The 17,324-nt window shown below is 43.8% G+C and overlaps 1 protein-coding gene across 5 annotated transcripts in view; it reads left to right on the top strand.

Moving 5' to 3' along the window:
• The first annotated feature begins 990 nt into the window (after window positions 1–990).
• The window catches only part of RASGEF1B (RasGEF domain family member 1B), a 562,949-nt gene continuing 546,615 nt past the window's right edge, over window positions 991–17,324 (top strand). The window contains exon 1 of one of the 5 annotated variants that reach the window (XM_080666092.1): window positions 991–1,382. Coding sequence is in view for 4 of the 5 variants with exons in the window: in XM_080666088.1 (XP_080522214.1) it covers window positions 1,314–1,382 (69 nt within the window). In the remaining variant the exon portion in view is untranslated. Of the gene's footprint in view, window positions 1,383–3,441; window positions 3,530–17,324 lie in introns of those variants that run through there. The other 4 variants (XM_080666088.1, XM_080666091.1, XM_080666090.1 and 1 more) reach the window with 4 other exon arrangements.

Genomic DNA, 17,324 nt, shown 5'->3' on the forward strand with positions numbered 1-17,324 from the left:
GAATCTCCTGGGTGCCTAATAAAAAAGCAGATCTGGTTTTTTATTTATTTATTTATTTATTTATTTATTTATTTATTTATTTATTTAGAATATATTTTTATTGATTTCAGAGAGGAAGGGAAAGGGAGAGAGAGATACAAACATCTATGAGAGAATCTTTGATAGGCTGCCTCCTGCACGCTCCCTACTGGGAATAGAGCCCGCAGCCCCGGCCTGTGTCCTAAACGGAAACTAACTACGACCTCTTGGTTCATAGGTCGACGCTCAACCACTGAGCCGTGCCGGCCGGGCCAGATCTGGTTTTCATAAGCTCTGCAGGTTATTCTTATGCACACAAAAGTTTGAGATGTACAGCTATAGGGATGCTACATAAATATGTAACATAGGTCTTGTGTCCTGAAAGCAGCTCTCTTATTAAAAGACAAGCCTGATAGGTTTGAAAAGAACAACAGGGCCACACTTGCCTGCGATCAGGCGCCTGGCCACGCTCGTCCTCGCCCCTCCATACCCCACTCCAGCCAAGGCCAGGGCGGCCAGCGGTGACGGTGATGATGGGGCAGATCTGCCCTAGCCCCATATCTGTGCCTGCCCCATTCAATAACAGGGGTTAACAGGAGGAGTTCCTCCTCCAGGCGTCAGGAGCATTTTCCCTTCCGAAAGGGAGGGTGGGGCTGGCCCTGGCCGGTGAGGCGGGGGAGGGGGGGGGGGAGCTGGGGCAGCTGGCGCCTCGCAGCTGTAACTCGCCCGGGTCAGGCAGCAGCCGGAGCAGGGCCTTTCCACCTGCCTTGGCACGGGGGAGGGGAAACTGGGGAAGTGGGTCAGCCCGAGGGCTCGCAAGGGCAGACCCTTCCCCGCCTTCGCCTCCCGCTCTCCCGCGGAGCGTCAGGCCTCGGCTCCAGCCGAGCGGTGTCGCTGGAGTGTCCGCGCCCAGGGCTGGGCCGCCCTGTGCCTGCGCCCCGGCGCTCCGCTTGCCGCTGTCCTTGCCCGCGCGGCTGTCGCCCTGCGGCGCGTTGGCCCTCCCGCCCCCCCTCGGCGGGCCCGCCCTCACGGTGGTAATAGCGACATTCAGCGGGAAAGGCTAGCGGACCGCGGCGCCCGATCCCGCGGCGCGGAGGCTGGGTCGGCGGGCGGGACTGCGAGCACCTCGCACCCCGGACTGCGGCGGACGGGAAGCCGGCGCGCTCGGTCCCGGGCCCGGTCCCGGCCGCTGCGGGGCAGCCCCCCAGCCTGCGGGCAAGACCTCGCCCCTCGGGCTCCTACGCGGGGAAAGGACGGACCCAGCGCTTCGGAGGGACCTGCCTCACTACTCGTATATGGCAAAGTTTCTCGCCGAGCTCCTGGGCTGCACGTTGCCGAGCAAGGGCGCCTCTCCCATGTTTGAGGTAGGTGGCGGAGGGTGTGTCCCCGCAGCCACGCCTGTCTGCGGTGGCGGCGACCCCTGACCGGGCCCTGGGGTCCCCAGGAGTTGGCCAGTGCAGTCTCACTTGTCTGCTTTCCATCTGGATGTCTGGGGTGGGGCAGGGACAGGACGGCGAGGAGGAGACCTGAAGCCTGAAGTTGCGCCTCCCTGAACCGCAGTGAACCCTTTTTTTTCTTCTTCCCTAGTTGACAGGCAAACACATTTTTCTGTTCATCTGGATGAGTTTTTAGAGTTGGTCTTTACCTAAAATAGCAGGAATGCTTGAAAATGAGCAGTGTCCCACAGTCCCTCTCAGCTGCCTACTTTGTTTCTTCCCTTTTCCTTTTAATTTGAAAACACAACAGTAATATCATTAGGTCAGAAGGTTTCTACCTTCCTGCCTCCTCCAACTACGGCCCTCCCCCAACCTCCAGCACACACACACACTCAAAAAGTGAACTCATGTCTTCTGAGAGTGCGATCCAGTGGGGATGAGAAGGGTTAAAATAGGATTTGCCGAATCAGGTGAGCAGATCCGGACTCTGAAGGCAGGTACATCTAATTGCTCCCACCTGCCTGAGATGGCAATGCCGCTGCTGTAAGTATCTCAGCAAGAAGTTTTTATGAGAAGGCTGGCTTGCTTGTCCTCCTGGGACGCATCCCTTCCTCACTTCTATAGCGCCACAATGTCCTTTGTCTCTATCCAGCCGCCCTCCCAACAGGCTGTCTGATAACGAGGCCGGGACCAAGGGCCCTGGCTGTGGTCCTGGCCGGGTGGACCAGTGGGCAGTGTGTGCACTGCTCACTCAACCCCAGGGCCCCTCAACTCTCCCTGCCAGCCTCAGGGCTTCTCCAGGAGCTGCCTCAGCCCTGTCTGTCTGCAGTTCCCTAACTGGCCAGAGAGGGCAGCACTTGGTCTCTTCCCTCCTGGGTGCAGGAGTTTGTCCTTCAGCAAGAAGAGACTCTCAGTCTCTTCCCTGACCGCATGTTAGTCTTCTCACCTTTGGCAACTGTGGGTGTTCTTACCTTCTGAGCTCCTCTGGTCAGATTGCTTTGATTTTGGAGGTCAGATCGCCCATCCATAATCTCTGCTGTGTTTTTAAGCCGGGAGATCCCCATGGAGCTGGGAAACAAGAGCAGGCTGGCAGAAACCAGACTGAAATGCCTGGACACTTGGTAGCCTGGAATCTAAGAAAGAATGAAGAGCCTGAAAAAGGAAAGTTTTCCAGGCCTGCAGCTAAGATGAGCCGTCTCCTTTGACGGGTAACATCTCTGCCTCTTTGCTTCTCTGTGATGTAAATGTTAGGCAGCATTTTGGGACTCTTCCAGGCGTCTGAGAGACTCCTTTAAAATTGCTTTTCTCTTCGACTTTCTCTTCACTTGTATTTGGATTTTTGTTCCTAAATTAACAAAACCCATGCCACACTGGGGATTGAGCCCGCAACCTGGGCATGAATAAAAATATATTCACACACACACACACACACACACACACACACACACACACACACCACACAAAACAAAACCCCCATGCCAAGCAATTTTGGTTGTATGTACTGTGTTTTGGTTGTATATAAGCTTGTTTTATCCTCCAGCCAATGGACACTCCACCTTGATTTCTTAGGAAAATTGGCTCTCAATCACTGATGGTTGGAGAGGGCCTTAAAAACTAAGTCAGAGACATAGTTAGACAATTAAGAAAATGAGTAGCTCTTCTGTCTTTGGAGAACTCCAGGGAAAGGGAATCCCCTATCTTTGAAAACTCCTTAAACCTTGCTTTGTGTATTTTCTACCCATCCAAAGGCAGGAGCTACTGTAGCATCTGCTCTTTCCTTTCTACAAATGCTTGATTCAGTGTTGGTGGAATCCACTAAAACACTCCACCCAGGTATCACTTTTGTCAGGGCTGTTGGAGGAGTTAAGTGACTGCCCCTTTCCTACCTGTGGGGAAAATCTGTGCCCAAAGAGATGAATAACTGAGTCAGGAATGTGGTTGTTTTTTGTTTGTTTGTTTGTTTGTTTGTTTTTTTTTAGGAATGTGTTTTGAGGATGCTTTTTTCTCAGGCAATAACCCCTTCAACACACTCTTACTCATGAATGAAGAGGCAGTTGCTGAGTTCTCTACATCTGGTAGGGAGAGAAATGTATAAGGAAGATATCCCTAAACCTTTAAAAATATTCATTTCCTAAAAGCGCAAATGCTAGGATAGGAGAAAATTTTATGCAGTTTTTCATTTCCCCCAAATGCTCTAATTCTAGCTTTGGAGGTAACTTTAATTTCAGGGAGGTCAAGAGAAGAGATGGATATTTTCATAACGAATGGCCTTTGGTTTTATTTTGGTTAGGAGGTGGCCAAGAATGTAGTTTCTTCCTACACAGGCCAATTAGGAGCTTCTGCCTGGAAGAGGACCGAATCCCGGCAGGACCTCCTCTGTGTTTGCAGCTGTCTGACAAGGGAGGGTGGGTGACAGGTTATGGGGAACACAGGGGCAGAAAGTCACTGTGGCTGAAAAACAACTCCAGTGCATTCCCTGCTGCATCATCCTCAGAGGCTAAGGACAGATGGTGTGCATTTGAAACACAGAGTAGGTTTCATGATCATTTTGTTAACCTTTCCTTTCCTTTTTCTTAGTACAGTGTTTAAGTTTACAAACTAAGTCTTTGAGAAACAATATTAAAATTTTAAGAGGAGAGCAAAGTGGGTAAACTTATTTACCCCGGCCATGGCAGGGCCCTGAACACTGGGCTAGACTTTAGAATAATGATTGTGCCTCACCAAGACAGAGCTCCTGCAGAAAGAGCGAGCTTGCTATGGATTCTGATGTCTAGGAAGGTAGGACATTCTAAGCACACAAGTTGCTGGTTTCAGACCAAGCTGGTCCTACTTATGTCTTATAAACTTGGCTGGCTGGCTTGCCCTGGCATCCATTCCTTCCCCTTTAAGCTCTGACATATTATGAACTTGACCTGTGTCCTCCAGCCTCAATGTTGCTTTGCACTGTGCCTTAGTGATAGTCAGTGACGGGGTCCAGGACAGGAAGTGGCAGGAGAATTATATAGACAGAGACAAGCTTTTTCTCCTTCCAGGCCCCTCATCCTTAGTTTACAAACCTGCATTTTGAATCCTACCATCCTTCATCATCTAACCTGGTGGGCACCTTTCAGGAGCCACATCTTTTGGGCAGAACACATCTGGCTTTACAGAAAAGGGACGTTCAATTCCATGCCACTGTTCATAGATGTGGTCTCTAGAATTGTCACACCTCATGTCTACACTACTCATTTCCACATTCTGTTTCCTGTCTCCACCAGTATTGCTGCCTAACTGTGACAATAGCTTTATTTTAATTTATGTATCATGCATAATAACTAATTTATTTCCTACTCAAGACCAGCCATTGTTCTAAGGGCATAATACGGGAGTGGGGGGATAGGAGGGGTGGGAGAAGAGGGGTGTGGGGAGGGAAGGCAAAAGTAGGTTTACAGTTGATCTTGTGGAAAATAATACAATAATTAATAAATAATCAAGAATGAACTATATACTCACAAATGTAAACCTACTTTGCCCCATCCTGTATACATGATCTCAGCTATTCTTCCAATAGCTTCAAGATGTAGATGTTAACAACCATGTTTCACAGATGAGAAAATTAAGGTTTAGAGAAAGGTAGGACATTCTAAGTGCACCAGTTGGTGGTTTCAGACCAACCTTAATTTGCTGAAAGTCTCTCTAGTAATGTGTGCTAGAGAGAGGATCTCAAAGTTCACCTCCCTCCCTCAACTATGGTTACTTGGTATTTAGGATTGGAACTGAAGTAGAAAACAAAAAATACGACAAAATGAAAAACTAAATACCTCCAAGCTGTTCCTCTGCCTGGAATATTCTTCCCCTAATATTCTCCTATTGCTGTTTCCACTTTTTTCAAGGTTCATCTCAAATCTCACCTCCAGATCCACCTCCCTGGATAGCATCCAGCCCTCTACCACAGTCCCACTAAATATTATTTGTGTTTGTTTCTATGTGAAACTGTGGCCAACTCTTTCTTATAATTTCTCTATGCTAAGTTTCCTATCTTCAATGGGAAGAATAGCAGGGCCAAATGCAGAACAGTTAATGCCTGGAAAGAACTTAGAATAGTGCTCAATATGGTCATTACTAAGGTCCTTTCCTGTGTGTCTCTGACCTCTTCAGCTTCAAGAATAAATATTTTTTCTGTCCACACCACCTAGCAGAGTGTTTTGCACATAGTTTTGCATCAAATAAATGTCTGATTTAATTGGTATTTTAAACATGAAGGTTTATGATTTTCTCTACTCTAAAATTATCTGAAATTCAAATTTAACCAGTCCTCTGTATTTTTTACTTGATAAATCTAGCAATCCTATCTTATCTTCCTCCTCCTCCCTCAGAAGTACAGAGTTCAACTCCACGCAGCTGTGGAAGCCTTATCCCCATCCTTCCCTTTTATAGCTCCTGCTGTATCAGAGAGCCTGTCCAGGCCACAGGAGGCACCATAGGGAACTGCAGCTGGACAACTGTCTGTCCTCATTACCTCACTAGCGTGGAAATTCTGAAGTGAGCAAGCGTTCCACGGCAAGTGTCAGGGTTGTGACTGAGAGGGGCTTATTACTGGCATCCTATTCCTTCATTCTTCATGTTTTCACCAGTTCATTCATTCATTTATTCATTCATTTAACAACTGTTATTAAGCACTGAATTTGTGCTAGGCACCCCATAGAAGCCTTGCTAAAAAACATTCAAACTGTTTTGACAGACCTATAGTAAGAAATATATTTTACATTGAAATACTGAATTCACATAACTATTTATACCAATACTGGAGGCCTGATGCACAAAAATTCGTGCAAGAGTAAGCCTTCCTTCTCCCGGCTGCTGGCACCAGCTTCCCTCTGGCACCCGGACCCGGTCTGGCTTCCCTTGGGCTACCTGCAGGCACCCGGGACCTGGGCTGGCTTCTCTCTGGCCCTGGCTTGTCAGGAAGGACGTCTGGAAGGACATCCAGAAGATGTCCGGTCTAATTAACATATTACCCTTTTATTATTATAGATAACCCTGGAATAAAGTTTCAAGAATAATATTTTTCCTTATGACAGGGGATTTTTGCAATTCTATTCTTTCCCTTCCATTCCATCTCTGCCATTCTTAGTAAGAATTAAATGGGGGGAAAGACCCACTGAATTGATTTCATTAATTATAACTCATAATTTAAAAAGCAGTGCTGTATAAGATGGTAAGATTCTATTTTTACAGACCAGTTTGTATCACCTCATTTTCCCAGTACTATACTTATACCTTCTTACACTATATATCAGGAGATTTCTGTGATCTATCTTGGGAAGCCAATTAACATACAAAATATTATTATTTTTGGTAAAAAATATTTTTAGGGTTTCAAACAATTAACTTACCAAATAACTTTTGATAAATATCCTGCCTAAAATTGGGTAAAACGTTTGGTATGCTACCTGAGCATATTTTATGACTTGGGTTTTTATATTTTGAACACTGTACTCAAATTTTAATTTATTTGTCTCTTTGCATCCACTAACAACAAATGTGCCCCACTGGTTAGATTGACTCCCCAGGCTACAATTTATGAATCTTACCAGTTTTATATTTTAATTGGCCTATCCCTTCTCTGGTGAAGGAAGTTATACTTTCAAGTAGATTTTACTTCTAATTTACCTGTTAAAGATGTTGAGTCCATTTTAATGAACTCTTTTGTCTTTAAATGAATCTTACATACTCTCATCTACTTGGTCATTCTGATTGGCTTTCAGTATCTAAAGAATGAACCACATGGTCAGTCTATTTGAAAGCAAATAACTTGCTTGTATCTGGCTTTAATTTTAGTGATTAGATGCTGGCGGATGATCATAACAAAGAAGTTGACTTTGAAACTAATAGCTCCTATTGCCACAGCTGGGCCATTTGAGTTTTGAGCTAATGGATGCTGAGTTTGTCTTGTAAATTCACAATTCAGTTTGTTTGAGGGCCAATTGAATTGCTCTACCACATCTGAGCCATTGTATACACCCGGGCATCTCTACTTACCTTTTGTATTAGCTGCTTTTAAACTCTGCATGTGGTCCTAAATGCATGCAGTTCATTTATAGGAATATTTGGTCTCATTATGATTACATCTGTCTAATGGCTTCTTGCTGAGAAACCAGAACATGATTTTTGCTTTTTTGTATTTTGATAAGGAAAGGCTGGTATTTCATATCTGCCCAATGGCCAGTGCTGGCTGCATGTTGTAGGGAGCAGGGATAGGAGCTTAATGCTTTGATTTATTTCTGTTTGCTTAGTTCTTTTCAATTTGCAGATGTTCTTGTATATTTTGAATTTCTCTACTTTGCAAATCTTTGATGAAATACAATAGGTCCAGTAGTGACATTTATATTAGGAAAGTGCTACTTACTTAGAGTTACCTATTGACGTGGCCCATAATTATAATGACAACTTTTATTTATCTGAATTCTGTGATGAGTAAGGACTGTGCTTTCTACCTTAAATTTATTCTAGGCCTATTTTCTCCAAATACTTCTAAGATATTAACAATATTCCATGTACCTTTCCAACCTCTACCTTTGCAAACCAAAATGGAGGACTTATCACTCTCCCTGCAACCAGCTGAAACCCATGTCTCCTTTGCAACTCTATCATCAGCCAAAGCATCACAGTCTTCTTCTTACCTAGAGTAGCACTGGGGTGACATCTGTGTTTTCTTTCTTTTTTAAACAATGTTTTTATTGATTTTAGAGAGAGAAAAAGGGAGAGGGAGAGAGAGAAACATTGATTGACTGCTTCCTGCACACCCCCTACTGGGGATCGAGCCCGCAATGACCAGGAATCAAACCCACAATCTCTTGATGTATGGGACTATGCTCAACCAACTGAGCCACACTGGTCAGGGCTTTCTTTTCTTTTTCCTTCATGAACAGCCTGTCAGTGACTCCTGCAGATTCTTTATTTGGTTTTTATCTTCCTTTTTATCCCTACTAGTCTTCATCCACTGATCTGACAAACATCTATTGAGTATGTACTATGACCAAGGGTCTGTAGGAGATTTCACAGTATACCGCTAATTGGTTTGCTTCCCCGAAGTCTCCCTCCTCTCCACTTTTCCTGAATTTGCAGCTAGAATATCACAAAGGCTTTTCATTGTCACTTTCTTACATAACAGCTAACTGACTTTCTATTTCCAAAGGCTCAAGTCTCTAAATTCGGCCTAGGTTATTTCTAAGGTATTCCCTAAAGTGTCTCCCTCTGCCTAGCTAACTTAACTTCCTGCCATTGATTTTCTTCCATTGATCCTCACACGTCAAATACAGATTCTTGCCCCTGTGCCTTTGTTGTTTATGCTACTTGTCTATCCTGTAATATGATGACCTACCCCATTCTTTTCATTCTTCCTAACTCCCTAACCTTCAGGGTTACAGTAAAGACCCCGCCTTTTATGAAACCTTCCCCACAACCACAGCAAATAGGCCAGGAGTACACAGGCTGGAAAATCAGGTACTTGGTTTCCAATTTTGGCTCCTCCACATTTTAGCTATGTGATCTTAAATAAATTACTTCTCTGTGCCTCACTTTTATTTTCTGTAAACTTGGAATAATAATAGTAGCTATTTCATTGAGTTGTTTTGAGGATTAAATAAGAATTCTAATAAAGTACTTAGCATAGTATGTGACATATAGTAATTGACAAATAATGGTGACAATTATTATTATTATTATGTACTTTCACCTTGATTCTAATAATCCTGTATTGTCTTTCTTCTTTGACTATCTTAGAAACACCTTGCATTTTTCTGAGTTCTTCACAGTGCTGAGCACAACATAGGTACTCAATCAATACTTATTAATTTTGAACACATGCCATATGCTGTTTTAGCAAAATCTGGGAGCCAATTTATTTCTGGATATATTTAGTTGTATTTCATGGAAATGTGATATCCACTGTCCTTTAGTGACTTGGCCCTAATCTATGGGATGTATATTGATGCTAACTTAGGCTGCAGTTACACAAGTGATGATAATGTACTTTTACATGCAATTCTGGCAGAAGCAGTACTTGAAAAATGTGCCAATTATAAATGCCATTTAAATAAAATTCAACCATAAATTGCAATATAATTAAACACAGAATATTTTTAAATGATTTGCAAACATGTATCCTAAAGTAAGTCAAGTGAAGAAAATTCATGTTTTAAGTCACGATTTTATTCATCAGACCTTTATGTTCCATGCTGTTGATAGGGAATTCTTGCTGGAAGTCAAGCTAGATTATTCCAAAATTAATTTACTTCCAAAGAACATTTTACCCAGGGAGCTTCCTTATTGAATTTCCAGTGAGAAAGTGGGTGTAATGATGCCCTGCTTCCCTGGAAACTCTGTTGGATGACCTGAAAGCGTGGGGATTTATTTTCATGGGGATTATTTGAACTCAGCTGGAAGTCCAGCAAGGGTGCCTGCAGAGCGGCACATGGGGCTGCATTACGAATTGCAAAGAACCTGCACCAGGAGTCTTAGGGTCTGGATTCTGAGCATGGTTCATCTCACTGGCTGAATGCTATTGGGGGAAATCTCCTTACCTCTCAGAGTGTCAATTTTCATAGCTCTAAAATGAAAGTATCACAATTCGATTTGCTTCACTCACAGAATTGATGTGAGGCTCTGGTGTGGTAACATGAATGTCCTTTATAAAATGTCAAATGTTATATAAATGTGAGTTGCCATCGCTGATACTGTAATGAAGAGGACAGAAACGTAAGGTGCATACTTGGCATCCTGGGTGTGCAGGAGCCTGCTGGACTGTTAGGGATGGTATGAATGCTAAAGAATAAAAATGCTTCTATTTGAAAGGTTGAGGAAGAAATATGAAGCAGTTATATTTTACAACCAGAGGCCTGGTGCACGGAATTCGTGCACTGAGAGGGGTGTCCCTCAGCCCATGCTGCACCCTCTCTAATCTGGGACCCCTCAGGGATGTCCAACTGCTGGATGGGATTGGGCCTAAACCGGCAGTCAGACATCCCTCTCATAATCCAGGACTGCTGGCTCCCAACCACTCGCCTGCCTGCCTGCCTGATTGCCCCTAACCATTTCTGCCTGCCAGCCTGACCACTCCCCTGCCAGTCTGATTGACGCCTAACTGCTCCCCTGCCGGCCCGATCGCCCCGAACTGCCCTCCCCTGCTGGCTCAATCGCCCCCCAACTGCCCTCCCCTGCCGGCCCTATTGCCCACAACTGCCCTCCCCTGCTGGCCATCTTGTGGCATCCATCTTGTGACCACATGGGGGCGGCCATCTTGTGCGAGGGCATGACAGTAAATTTGCATATTACCTCTTTATTATATAGGATGAGAGCTTTAGCCCCTGTACAGTAACACCTGGGACCTATTGGCATTCAGAGATTTAGTTAGGGAATAAAGCAATTAAAAACTAAACTTGAACTAGGTTTATGAATTAAATCCCATCCACATTAGGAGGAGGGGGTGGAAAGGGGATGGGGATAGAAGGGTAGAATAGGGATGAAGTAGGGGATAAAAGTGGGGGGTGGGCATGCAGATATCTGTGACAGAAGGCAAGTTGCAAGGAGGTGCTGCTGGGCCAGACTCAGAAAGAGGGTATGAGAGGCTAGGATTGTAGATTGCAAAAACATATAGTCCCTGTTGTGTGAATTCCCTCCCCGTTTCCTTTGTCCCCTGAGTCTAGCTACCCTGAGCCAGAAAAAAAGACCTTGACATATGGATGACCCAAGCAACTGGGCTATTGGGCCATTTCAGAGAGCAGAACTCAGAGGAGGGAGCCTTTTCAAAGCATGGGAGCACGAATGTCCAGGGCAGAGCAGAAATGGGCTGTTTGCTGCAGGAGCAGTATAGGCACACAGGTGGCCTGGAGCCAGGTTGGTCCAAAGGCTGGTTCAAGAGCTCACAGGATGTAATTTTCCCCAGAGGGCACCAACTAATACCAAGGGAAGAAAGGATTCTTGAAAGAGAATCTGATGTCTCAGAGTGTGGGTGGAGTTCTGTAGCTAGCAAATTTTGGGTGGAAGTGATAAGATGACTTCACTTGTAACTACATTTAGGTACATAAAATTTGTTTATATACTAGTAATCTTGTCAGTTTTCTCCTTTCTTATTTCATTCTTGAATCAGTGTGAAATCTAAAACTCTAACCCACCAAGCCTTTTTTTTTTTGGCCCAACAAGCTTGTTCTTGATGCTCATTTTAACCAAATTTCATACACATTAAAATGTCTTGTGTGTCTATTAGAAGAAAGTGGGGTGGTGTGGCAGAGATCAGTGCACATACAGATAGACACACACACAGAATTTGCTCCTGGAATGGCTATGATGATCAGATCACATCATAATCAGTGGTTAAAACCTAGAAATCTCACTGATTTTTATTTATTAACTTTGCTCCAAAACCTTGAATGTGCTTATAGAAGTGAGGCCAAGCATATGGGACACTTCTCAGGGGTTAACAAATTGAACTTTCTTCCTTTTGAGATTCTCTTTTGTCTCTTGCTCTCCTCTAGCCTAGGGAGGCCCTTTCTAAGGGTCTATGACATAGCTGTGTGCAATTTTCAGTTTTTCCATCTCACTCTGCAAATAGAAACTGATTTCATTTTTTCTCATGTGTAAAGAAATAGCGCATCTGATTGCACAGGCCAGAAATAAATGATTGGAAAGCATCCAGTCAGGCTCTGGGGAAGCCCCTAAAATTATCCCCTACCTTATGGACTGTCCAGATTGTATGTGTGGCTGGGGAAGACAAGGGAAGGAAAGCAAGATTTGAGAAATAAAATTTCCTCGGGCCCAGATGCCGTGAGTGAATCAGATGACTGTGATTTTTAGGAGTCCACTTGCACGGTGCCAGGCATGAATGTCCTTGCAGCTGGATGGACCCTCTGGGGTTCCTAGTTAATGCAGCTCCCTGTCTCTGCACGTTGTGTGAACTTCCTTGTGCATGAATACCGTCTAAATAGAGGGACTTCTCTTGGCTTACCTTGTGTTATGTTTGATTTGGAGTTGCTGTGGGTTAGAATGACTAAGGCATATACCCCTACTTAGCAGAGTTGATGGATAATAAACAATAATATCATTTCTTCAGAATTTACCCAAACATCTTGCACACATAATTTTATTAGAAATGAAAAAGCAGCAGGGGGTTATTTTACTCTATTTACAATGGAAAAAAAACTAAGGAATGAGAATTAAATTATTAGCTATTGGAAAATAGCTTGGGTCTAAAATTGTCCAACAGCCTTGCACATAATAAAAATAATTTATCACCTTTTTCTATATATGTCTTCCTCCTTAATAGAATTGAGAAGATAGCACTATAAAGACACCATCAATTGAAATCAGCAATATGAAATTCTTTGAAAATCATAAAGTGGTATAAAAAAGGGCAGGGTATCTTACCTCAAATACAGTTTGGAACAATAATGCAGGGTATACCTAAATACCATAAAATGGTGTTATTATTTAAATTAAACATTCTATCCTTAGGAAAGGTACTTCTCATATCTGGCATTTCAGATGCTCTGGTTTCAAAGGCATTTCCCAAGCCCTTCTTTGTCCACAAAAATTAGCATAAATCCCACCTGACATCTCTAACCACCCCATCTCTTCCTTCAAGTTCCTTATATCACTGGATGAAGAGCTCCCAAGCTGTGAACTATAGAGAACAAATAGATTTTCTCTATACTCAAACCATTCTCTCTCTCTCTCTTTTTTTTTTTTTTTAAAAAAAATCGTTATTAAATGGATAAAGGACTTAAACATAAGATGGGAAACCATAAAAATACTAGAGGAATCCATAGGCAGCAAAATCTCAGACATATGCTGAAGCAATTTCTTCACTAATACTGCTCCTAGGGCAATAGAAACTAAAGAGAAAATAAACAAATGGGACTACATCAAAATAAAAAGCTTTTTCTCAGCAAAAAGAACCATCAACAAAACAAGAAAGCCCACTGCATGGGAAAACATATTTGCCAATGTTATCACCGATAATGGCTTAATCTCCAACATTTACAGGGAACTCATACAACTTAACAAAAGGAAGATAACCCAATCAAAAAATGGGCAATGGACCTAAATAGATACTTTTTGAAAGAAGACAGAAGGAAGGCCAAGAGGCATATGAAAACATGCTCAAAGTCACTAATCATCCAAGAGATGCAAATCAAAATGACAATGAGGTAGCATCTCACACCTGTCAGAATGGCAGTCATCAACAAATCAACAAATGACAGGTGCTGGCCAGGATGCGGAGAAAAAGGAACCCTCGGGCACTGCTGATGGGAATGCAGACTGGTGCAGCCACTGTGGAGAACAGTATGGAGTTTCCTCAAAAAACTAAAAATGGAACTCCCATTTGACCCAGTGATCCCACTTCTAGGAATATATCCCAAGAAACTAGAAACACCAATTAAAAAGGATATATGCACCCCTATGTTCATAGCAGCACAATTTACAGTAGCTAAGATTTGGAAATAGCCTAAGTGCCCATCAGCAGATGAGTGGATTACAAACTGTGGTACATCTACACAATGGAATACTATGCTGCGGTAAAAAAAGAAGGAATTGTTACCATTTGCAACAGCATGAATGGAAATGGAGAGCATTATGCTAAGTGAAATAAGCCAGTCATAAAAAGATAAATATCACATGATCTTACTCATTTATGGAATATAATGAACAACATAAGCTGATGAACAAAAACAGATCCAAAGTCAGAGAAACATCGATCAGACCATCAAACCTCAGAGGGAAAGGTAGGGGATGGTGGAGGTAAGGGGGAGAAATCAACCAAAGGACTTGTATGCATGCATATAACCCTAACCAATGGACACAGACAACAGGGGGGTGAGGGCATGAGTGGGGGGGATGAGAGGGGTAATGGGGGAATAAGGACACATATGTAACACCTTAATCAATAAATTTAAAAAAAGCGTTATTGTTGAAAGTATTACATATGCCCCCTTCCGTCCCTCATTGACCTCTTCTAGCCCGCCCCCACTCCAGGCCCCAGGCCTTCACCACACTATTGTCTGTGTCATGGGTTATGCATACATGCACACCAGGTACAAGTTCTTTGGTTGATCTCTTCCCACCCACCCTCCCCCACCTTCCCTTTGAGATTCAACAGTCTGTTCCATGCTTCTATGTCTCTGAATCTATTTTGTTCATCAATTTATTTTGTTCATTAGATTCCACATATAATATACACAAACCATTCTTAAAATGTGCAGCACACTGGGATGACTGCCCAGGATTTCATGTTATGCTGGTGGCTGAGTGTGCTATCAGTAGAAGAGAATAATTGACAAATTCTGTGGCACAGAGCTTTGTAGATTTTGAAGCACTTTGACGGAATCTTCTTAAACAGCTTTGGAAGCATTATCATCCCCATCTGACAAATTTAGAAGCTGAGGTTCAGAGAGAGAAAGTGAAGATCACAGTATAGCCAGAGCCAGAAAGTAATGGAGCTAGGACTTCAGCTCTGGGTCTTCTGTTTCCAACTTCCCCCACTCTTTCCATGGGAAGTTAGGTCTTCACTGGGATGCTCTCACCAGTGTAAGGAAGCAATTGAGTCTCATATTCATTAGTCATCTCCATAATGATTCCGCCATCACCAAGGCAAAGGAGTGGCACTTCCTACTCCTTGTGTCTTTTTGATATTAAAGGCTGCCATTTACAATTAACTTCTAGAGTTTAAGTTAAATCTCTTCTTTGTCACTTGTCAGTTATTATTTGTGTGACCATAGGCAAGTTACTTAACTTCTCTAAGCTTCAGTGTCTTCATCTCTAAAATGAAGTGAATGGTTACTGTGAGGATTAAATGAGAAAATATATGTAAAGTATTAAGTACTCCACTTGGCACATAATTAACATTAGATGTTGCCTTTCTTTTTATTAATAAGTTTTCTTTCATTTTCTACTTCATGGTTGAACTTGATTTACATTTCAGCCTGTTTCTTCCTGTATTAATTTTTTGGAATGAGGTGGATATTAAGTGGACATGTGATGGGAGTATAAGAGAAGGCACCTTCTATATACTTTGTCACTGGCCCACACATAAATGAAATTAGATGTGATAGCACTAGTGGTGATAAAAGATTGGCTTGATTATTTTTATGGTAAATAAACCAGTGTTTACTCTTCTTTCTGAAGTCTCTTACCCATTATGTACTACTAGAGGCCCATTGCATGAAATTCGTGCACAGGGTGGGGGGGGGGGGAGGGATGTCCCTTAGCCCAGCCTGTACCCTCTCCAATCTGGGACCCCTTGAGGGATGTCCAACTGCCCGTTTAGGCTTGATCCTGGTAGGATCCTGCCTTCCTGATTGCCCCTAACCACTTCTGCCTGCCAGCCTGATCACCCCCTAACTACTACCCTGCCAGCCTGATGGATGCCTAACTGCTCCCCTGCCAGCCTGATTGCCCCTAACTGCCCTCCCCTGCAGGCCTGGTCCCCCCCAACTGCTCTCCCCTGCAGGCCTGGTCACCCCCAACTTCCCTCCTCTGCCGGCCTGGTCACCCCTAACTGCCCTCCCCTGCAGGCTTGATCGCCCCCAACTGCCCTCCCTTGCAGGCCTGGTCCTTCCCAACTACCCACCCCTGCTGGCCATCTTGTGTCTACATGGGGGCAGCCATCTTGTGTGTTGGAGTGACAGTCAATTTGCATATTATTCTTTTATTAGATAGGATAGAGGCCTGGTGCACGGGTGGGGGCCAGCTGGTTTGCCCTGAAGGGTGTCCCGGATCAGGGTGGGGGTTCCCTTGGGGCATGGAGCAGCCTGGGTGAGGGGCCTGTGGTGGTTTGCAGGCTGGCCACGCCCCCCAGCGACCCAAACGGAGGCCCCGGTATCTGGGATTTATTTATCTTCTATAATTGCAACTTTGTAGCCTTGAGTGGAGCCAAGCCTCCTGCTTGCTCTGCGGCCGCAGCCATTTTTGTTGGGATTTATTTATCTTCTATAATTGAAACTTTGTAGCCTTGAGTGGAGGCCTGGCCTGCCAGGGTGTGTGGAAAAGCTTGGCTTCCTCCAAGCCTCCTTCTCACTCTGTGGCCACAGCCATCTTGGTTGGGTTAATTTGCATACTTGGTCCTAATTGGATGGTGGGCATGGCTTGTGGTGTAACAGAGTGATGGTTAATTTGCATATTACTCTTTTATTAGATAGGATGCTATGCTGACTACCCATTGAATAGTATTTATTTAATCCCAATTATCTGTGCTGTTCATGTGCTTGGTGCTGTGAGGATTACAACAGAGGACTATTCTGAGCTGAGTCTGGTAGAAACCACTATGGCTATTCTAGGAAAAAGATTTCTTGGGTTAACTCTTTCTCGAGAATGCTTCCAAGTGCTGTGACAACCATTTCAAATATTTTCCAAAAGGAGTAGATTTCAGAAGAAATTCTGTTTTTCTAGATTGTTGCTATAAATTGGCAGAATAAGTTCTTAATTGTGTCTTATCATTTTCCAAGACACAGCAATGATTGAAAATGGTGCAATGGTGGGATTATGAATGAGATCACATCAGACATAAAACGTTTTGAAAACTATGCCTCTTTATTGGATTTTCTGATTTTGTTTTGTTTAGACAAGTTACTTCCTCTCATGTAAAATGCTCTAAATAAAAATATCTTACTGGGCGGTCATGCAGATTATATGAAATACTAGAGGCCTGATTCACGAATTCGTGCACAGGTGGGGTCCTTCGGCCTGGCTGGCAATTGGGGCCGGGGGGAGGGATCATGGGAGGTTGGCTGCGGGAGCACACTGACCACCAGGGGGCAGCTCCTGCATTGAGTGTCTGCCCTCTGGTGGTCAGTGCCTGTCATAGCTACTAGCCAGTCATCAGGTCTTCCAGTTGTA

This window comes from Plecotus auritus (assembly GCF_963455305.1).
Source record: "Plecotus auritus genome assembly, chromosome: 1".
Classification (NCBI taxonomy): domain Eukaryota; kingdom Metazoa; phylum Chordata; class Mammalia; order Chiroptera; family Vespertilionidae; genus Plecotus; species Plecotus auritus.